Source organism: Haliotis rufescens, unplaced genomic scaffold (assembly GCF_023055435.1).
Source record: "Haliotis rufescens isolate VD_foot unplaced genomic scaffold, xgHalRufe1.0.p SCAF_8, whole genome shotgun sequence".
Lineage (NCBI taxonomy): Eukaryota > Metazoa > Mollusca > Gastropoda > Lepetellida > Haliotidae > Haliotis > Haliotis rufescens.
Genome location: NW_025964372.1, coordinates 16062287 through 16070820, shown reverse-complemented (window position 1 = coordinate 16070820; position 8534 = coordinate 16062287). Strand labels below are relative to the sequence as shown.

The window sequence follows — 8534 nt, the reverse complement described above, 5'->3', positions numbered from 1 at the left end:
AGGGGTTGACCGCAGAGGGTGATAGTGAGACCGAGTCTCGACTCCCAGGGGCCGACCATGGAGAGTAATAATTAATTGATCCGTGTCTTGACTCCCAATGTCGACCGCGGAGGGTGATAGTGAGACCGAGTCTCGACTCCCAGGGTTTGACCGCAGAGGGTGATAGTGGGACCGAGTCTCGACTCCCAGGGGTTGACCGCGGAGAGTAATAATTAATTGATCCGTGTCTTGACTCCCAATGTCGACCGCGGAGGGTGATAGTGAGACCGAGTCTCGACTCCCAGGGGTTGACCGCGGAAGGTGATAGTGAGACCGAGTCTTGACTCCCAGGGGCCGACCATGGAGAGTAAGAATTAATTGATCCGTGTCTTGACTCCCAATGTCGACCGCGGAGGGTGATAGTGAGACCGAGTCTCGACTCCAAGGGGTTGACCGCAGAGGGTGATAGTGAGACCGAGTCTCGACTCCCAGGGGTTGACCGCGGAGGGTGATAGTGGGACCGAGTCTCGACTCCCAGGGGTTGACCGCGGAGGGTGATAGTGAGACCGAGTCTCGACTCCCAGGGGCCGACCATGGAGAGTAATAATTAATTGATCCGTGTCTTGACTCCCAATGTCGACCGCGGAGGGTGATAGTGAGACCGAGTCTCGACTCCCAGGGGTCGACCGCAGAGGGTGATAGTGAGACCGAGTCTCGACTCCCAGGGGCCGACCATGGAGAGTAAGAATTAATTGATCCATGTCTTGACTCCCAATGTCGACCGCGGAGGGTGATAGTGAGACCGAGTCTCGACTCCCAGGGTTTGACCGCAGAGGGTGATAGTGGGACCGAGTCTCGACTCCCAGGGGTTGACCGCGGAGAGTAATAATTAATTGATCCGTGTCTTGACTCCCAATGTCGACCGCGGAGGGTGATAGTGAGACCGAGTCTCGACTCCCAGGGGTCGACCGCAGAGGGTGATAGTGAGACCGAGTCTCGACTCCCAGGGGCCGACCATGGAGAGTAAGAATTAATTGATCCATGTCTTGACTCCCAATGTCGACCGCGGAGGGTGATAGTGAGACCGAGTCTCGACTCCCAGGGTTTGACCGCAGAGGGTGATAGTGGGACCGAGTCTCGACTCCCAGGGGTTGACCGCGGAGAGTAATAATTAATTGATCCGTGTCTTGACTCCCAATGTCGACCGCGGAGGGTGATAGTGAGACCGAGTCTCGACTCCCAGGGGTTGACCGCGGAAGGTGATAGTGAGACCGAGTCTTGACTCCCAGGGGCCGACCATGGAGAGTAAGAATTAATTGATCCGTGTCTTGACTCCCAATGTCGACCGCGGAGGGTGATAGTGAGACCGAGTCTCGACTCCAAGGGGTTGACCGCAGAGGGTGATAGTGAGACCGAGTCTCGACTCCCAGGGGTTGACCGCGGAGGGTGATAGTGGGACCGAGTCTCGACTCCCAGGGGTTGACCGCGGAGGGTGATAGTGAGACCGAGTCTCGACTCCCAGGGGCCGACCATGGAGAGTAATAATTAATTGATCCGTGTCTTGACTCCCAATGTCGACCGCGGAGGGTGATAGTGAGACCGAGTCTCGACTCCCAGGGGTCGACCGCAGAGGGTGATAGTGAGACCGAGTCTCGACTCCCAGGGGTTGACCGCAGAGGGTGATAGTGAGACCGAGTCTCGACTCCCAGGGGCCGACCATGGAGAGTAATAATTAATTGATCCGTGTCTTGACTCCCAATGTCGACCGCGGAGGGTGATAGTGAGACCGAGTCTCGACTCCCAGGGTTTGACCGCAGAGGGTGATAGTGGGACCGAGTCTCGACTCCCAGGGGTTGACCGCGGAGAGTAATAATTAATTGATCCGTGTCTTGACTCCCAATGTCGACCGCGGAGGGTGATAGTGAGACCGAGTCTCGACTCCCAGGGGTTGACCGCGGAAGGTGATAGTGAGACCGAGTCTTGACTCCCAGGGGCCGACCATGGAGAGTAAGAATTAATTGATCCGTGTCTTGACTCCCAATGTCGACCGCGGAGGGTGATAGTGAGACCGAGTCTCGACTCCAAGGGGTTGACCGCAGAGGGTGATAGTGAGACCGAGTCTCGACTCCCAGGGGTTGACCGCGGAGGGTGATAGTGGGACCGAGTCTCGACTCCCAGGGGTTGACCGCGGAGGGTGATAGTGAGACCGAGTCTCGACTCCCAGGGGCCGACCATGGAGAGTAATAATTAATTGATCCGTGTCTTGACTCCCAATGTCGACCGCGGAGGGTGATAGTGAGACCGAGTCTCGACTCCCAGGGGTCGACCGCAGAGGGTGATAGTGAGACCGAGTCTCGACTCCCAGGGGTTGACCGCAGAGGGTGATAGTGAGACCGAGTCTCGACTCCCAGGGGCCGACCATGGAGAGTAATAATTAATTGATCCGTGTCTTGACTCCCAATGTCGACCGCGGAGGGTGATAGTGAGACCGAGTCTCGACTCCCAGGGGTTGACCGCAGAGGGTGATAGTGGGACCGAGTCTCGACTCCAAGGGGTTGACCGCGGAGAGTAATAATTAATTGATCCGTGTCTTGACTCCCAATGTCGACCGCGGAGGGTGATAGTGGGACCGAGTCTCGACTCCCAGGGGTTGACCGCGGAGGGTGATAGTGAGACCGAGTCTCGACGCCCAGGGGCCGACCATGGAGAGTAATAATTAATTGATCCGTGTCTTGACTCCCAATGTCGACCGCGGAGGTTGATAGTGAGACCGAGTCTCGGCTCCCAGGGGTCGACCGCAGAGGGTGATAGTGGGACCGAGTCTCGACTCCCAGGGGTTGACCGCGGAGGGTGATAGTGAGACCGAGTCTCGACTCCCAGGGGCCGACCATGGAGAGTAATAATTAATTGATCCGTGTCTTGACTCCCAATGTCGACCGCGGAGGTTGATAGTGAGACCGAGTCTCGGCTCCCAGGGGTCGACCGCAGAGGATGATAGTGGGACCGAGTCTCGACTCCCAGGGGTTGACCGCGGAGGGTGATAGTGAGACCGAGTCTCGACTCCCAGGGGCCGACCATGGAGAGTAATAATTAATTGATCCGTGTCTTGACTCCCAATGTCGACCGCGGAGGGTGATAGTGAGACCGAGTCTCGACTCCCAGGGGTTGACCGCAGAGGGTGATAGTGGGACCGAGTCTCGACTCCAACTGTCGATTGTGGAGGGTGATATATAGTGGGCCGAATCCCACGCAATCAGCCAAGTCAGTGACCCTCGCCAGTTCATGATCAGCTTTGGACTCTTGGGACAGGATCCTAACCCGAAGTCACCATGAAGTCATTCAGAAGTGAAATTTGAGACGACCAGCCCCTGCGCGGCAGGTGGCATGTCGCGTTGTATCCTGGACCTATATAACAAGTATATACAAGTCCGTGGTTGTATGTAGGTCAGTAACCTAACGACAAGGACGGACGCTGTTAAAAGACAAGTTAACTTACGACTCACAAATTGTAGACGAAAATTTATGACTGTAAGGAATAGTTTGATAGGCATTACTTTGAAGTTGAATTAAAGTATAATAAAGTAGTCGTTACCCGTAAATTGCGTCTACTTAGATTGCAGGGAGCAATAAATTATGGGTTGTTTGTTATGCTATTTTCTCAAACGTTTAACTCAATCTGTTAGGCTGTCCATATCATGTGTGTTCACATGTACATCTCCACGTCCAGTTTCAGAGGGTGCGGCCAGTTGAAGAAACTATATACTTGTATATGAAAAATGTGGTCAGAGTTTTACAAATATTTTATTACGTTACATACGATATATCAGGGATTGGGTACAGTAATTACATACATATTGTGAAGAAATGGAATGTTACAAACTGAACAAACAATGGTATAACTTAAACATGATTGCGTTCAAACTGATAACACGTTTGTGACAGGACCAATATGTCTTGTTGTCTTGGTGAGATCGCGTAAGGCAAACAATATTAAGGAGGTAACATTTGTATCTGTATTACACCCTTAATTTGTCCACCACCACCACTTATGAATCCCCGCGTTCCACTTAATACATCGTGAAGCCTATTACGGAAGCCTTTAAGGGCCATTTGTTTTCATATTTTGTTGTTGAAAAATCAAGATACTAACTTGAAATTTCAAGATAATAACTTGAAATTTCTACTTATTATCTTAAAATTTGAACTTATTATCTTGAAATTTGAACTTAGTGTGTATCTTGAAATTTGAACTTAGTATCTTGAAATTTCACGAAAAAAAACGAAAAAAACAAATTGCCCTAACAAGCTTCCGTATGTACTGGCAACTGGTCAGTCATCCTTAATACTTTAGTTGAAAATGCAAGTTGACTGATGTTTTGCAGTTTTTGGAAATATAAAAATTGCCAGGATGCCATCAGGAGCCAGAGACTTTAGAAGATGCAGGCCCTGACTAAACTCTTTAGGCCCTCATTAAAAAAAACTGCTTATAGTGACAAATACATCGACACACAAATTTACTCTAGCCCAACAGGACATATGCAAATCTTTAAAACTACAGGCCCGCCACAAGATCTACCTGTCACGGGCCTACGTGCAAGCGCTCAGTTCGAACACTGATATGTGATCCATTTTGTTTGTCCTGCATTTCGGATCGAAAGAATCCAACGTACTCATGTTAATCTCACGGAATTGTTTTTGTGCTCTATTCGCAGTTCAACGGTTACCGTTTCGATGCTGACGCTGGAAAGGAAGAAAAGGGTCGTCGATATTACACGGCTGGATATATAAACCGACACTACGGGCAGAGTTACGTCCCTTCTTGATCATCCGTTCAGCATTCTTTTGACAAACAAACGAGAATAAAAGAGATTTGTTAATATGAACGAGCAATTTATTCGTTTCCCTCCAGAGCTGGATGTTATATATTCAGGTGAACGAATAGTATGACATAAAACAACAACCTATTCTCACTTTTCTTGAGCGGTTAGGGCCGGCGTAGACAGGAAATACACATAATAATTTCAGATACCATTACATTTCCATACTTAATAAACTACTGAAAACATTTATGATAAATTGTGACAGCCTAGAATGAGACATAAGTTACTATTGTTTGTTTGCTTGTTGTTTCGCGCCGTACTCAGCAATATTCCAGGAAATGGCGTCGGTCTGTACATAACCGAGTCTGAACCAGACAATCAAGTGATTGACATCGTGAGCAACCCCCCCCCCCCCCCCCCCCCCTCTCTCTCTCTCTCCTCGGCACTATTCGCCCCAATCGCCCAGTGAATAGTAATTTCATTATGTATCGAATCTATAATGTTGTTGCCAACGACCTGTCTCAACAGGTATACATACATATTTTTTTAAACCAAAACATAATTATGCATGACGATATATTTACCTTTAGATGAGCGTGACGTATTGATCGAGGTTCGATCTTCTATGAAGGGAAAGCTGTCGGATGATTTAATACCTGAAGCGTCTGTAAAATATAACTGCTACAAGAACGTTGCTCGCACATCTGCAATTTTCATTTTCATAAATAAAAAATTAGTCCTTTTTAAAGGTACAACTTTTGGCGAAAGAAGTGTGACTTTCTGTTAATATTTTGCATATAAGTTGCGGTTGACACTAAAATAATTAATAATTGTATTGAAAAAGCTTTACACTTTACCCGGACACCGATAAATATAATGTGGGCTCACATCTTCCCGAGGCAAGTGAGTTAACTGACTATAAAAGTCCAGTGGAAACTAGACTTTTAAAGTCAGTTAACTCTCTTGCCTCGGGAAGATGGTGGGCTCGAGGATCGTGTTTCGTTAAGTTAGAAAAATAGGCACAGGCACAGATGCTCACCCTTATTCGAAGAATAACTCTTAACTATTTATATTACTTATATTATCTTTACGCCATGCAACACAATATTAGCATGTAATGTGGTTTGATTAATATCGTGTTTAGGTCCTCCAAATATTTGGTGATATTTTGCCTATACTTATTGCAAAGTCATATCTCACACATGTCTGGTACACATGCCAAATAATGGCGGGTTTGTTTGGGGATGTAAATATCCTGTATATGGAATAAACATTGTATTTAGCGAGCTAAATACATTGTGTTATCATAACATACGAAATTCATTCATGCACAATTCATTTAACACACAGTTACTGCGCATCTGAGGGTTTATTAGTTATGACACATTGCAGAAGGGGCAAACGTGGACACGTTTCCAATGTGTGGAGGCCAAGGTCATGGGGACGCAATACCCATTAGCGTCAGAAACTGCTTGGTACCTCCTGCCCGTGGACTAAAGAAAGTAAGTATGAAAGTAAGGATAACACGTTGGGGAATGTTAATCCACTCGGCGGTAGGTGAGTGAGTTGGGTTTAACGCCGCTTTTAACAGAACTCCAGTTATATGCCGGCGTGTCAGCTTAATATGGGAGGAAAGCCCGAAGTGGTGCAGGTCTCAGACGTTTACTACTTCGGTGAAACCCACGTGCTGACAAACCTAGAAACATAATCGGGGCGAATCGGGATTCGAACCCACAATCATAGGTTTCTGTTGTGGGCAAAGGGACGCAACTCTGCACAGCGAATCGCGGCGCTTTAGATGACTGGGCCACCCGTGCCCACGGCGGTAAGAACTCGTGCAAGCTGTTGCACGATTTCTCCCACATCATTTAGCTGCCATCACCAATCAAGGTCTCTCGACCTCCCTTAAGCAGTTGACGGTACAACGTTCATTGCGGCGTCAGTACACTCTGTCTTTACCAGCTCGACGCAGATTGACGCTTTCAGGGACAGTTCTACATGTTATGCCATAATGGACGACGTCGTAGTTGACGATGATGTTGATGTTGCCTCGAAACAACACCTCTAAAACGCCGGAATGGTTGCTGTTGTAGAATATGTACACAAGTGTCGCAAAGGACGTATAGAACTGTCCCGGATTGCCGTTGTCACACACGGCATCTGCCTAGCTACAGTCTCTCTCTCTCTCTCTCTCTCTCTCTCCCTCTCTCTCTCTCTCTCTCTCTCTCTCTCTCTCCCTCTCGGCTTAGATTGCAGAGCGGCAGTCGCGAGGTGGAGTATTACAACTGGCAGGGACCACTGGATTTATAACTGTAAAATGGGTGTGAATAACTGATGAATACATTACTTGCAATGTGAAAAAAAAAACCTACACAGCCAACAATCAACCTACAAACCATCCGACCAACAGAAGCTACGTATCGCCAGGGTTAATCCAGACACCCTAAAAACTCCTCGTCATTTAACTCATTAATTCCTAAACAAACAACACTACATTTACTCGGCATTAGCATTACTGTATAGAGGGCTTATTTTCCCACTTTAAACCCACAGCAAATTCAGAGGTCGCACTGACAACCTACTCCTTCCCTTCTCTGCATGAGACTTGTCGAGAGAAAATTACTGTACACACATTGTAAAGCGTTACAGAGATCGCTTTGAATGTGTTTACGCAACGACAAGTCAGTTCAATATTGGAGGGAACAGTGAAGATCCGAGTTAGAATAGGTCTTCAGCAACTCATGCTTGCCGAAAGAGGCGACTAATAGGGTCTGTTGGTCAGGGTCGCTGTCTTTGTTGATGCATGTGATGCTATCCATGTTGCGTGGAACGATGCTCATGATATCAATCACTGGATTGTCTGGTTCAGACTTGTTATTTACAGAACGCCGTCATATAGCTGGAATATTGCTGGGTGTGGGGTTACGCAACAGCAAACACAAACAAACAAACATCAATGAAGGAATGTGTTAATTAACCCAGGTCGTACACGTTTACCATTTGGCAAAACCTATGAACACCGGACAAACCAGGAAACATGATTACATTTAATCTGGGATTCGAACCAACGATCACACTTGAAACGAACAACAACGAATATGCAGCTGACAAACAGACGAACATAATCAAATTCTTGCAAGGATAAACAAGGATGTTAGATTAAACACGGTATTCCGTGTGACGATCGAACGCACTAACCACAAGGCCAACCCACCATCTGATACGAATACGAGACGCTTACACTGTCCAACGAAAACAGAAGCGTTACGAGGCTGTGCATTCTCACTGATCCAGTGTCTGAAGCTAGAGTAGCGAATGGGATCAGAGTATATAGTTGTCACGGAGAAACAACACCACTCACTCACTTGTCTATCTCACTTGTTCACCCAACAAGCCGACCATCCAACCACCCAACCATCTATCCAACCAACCACCCAACCAGTCAATCAACCAACTAGTGAGTGAGTGAGTAGTTTATGCCACTTTAGCAATATTCCAGCAATATCACGGCGGGGACACCAGAAATGGGCTTCACACATTGTACCCATGTCGGGAATCGAACCCGGGTCTTCGGCGTGACGTGCGAACGCTTTAACCACTAGGCAACCCGACCGCCCCCAATCAAGCAACTAACTAACAACCAACCAAGCTAATTTCACTGGTCTGTAATGAGGGAAAGAATGTTGGGTACTTCCTGAGATCGTTACACCGTGTGTCTGGGAGAGGTGATCGATG

At 47.6% G+C, this 8534-nt stretch overlaps 1 protein-coding gene across 1 annotated transcript; it reads right to left on the bottom strand.

Annotated features, from left to right (window-relative positions):
* Nucleotides 1-353: 353 nt before the first annotated feature.
* On the bottom strand, nt 354-2870 carry LOC125376898. Its single transcript, XM_048389321.1, has one exon. The coding sequence runs from the start codon at nt 2868-2870 to the stop codon at nt 354-356; it is 2517 nt and encodes an 838-aa protein (XP_048245278.1).
* Nucleotides 2871-8534: the final 5664 nt, after the last annotated feature.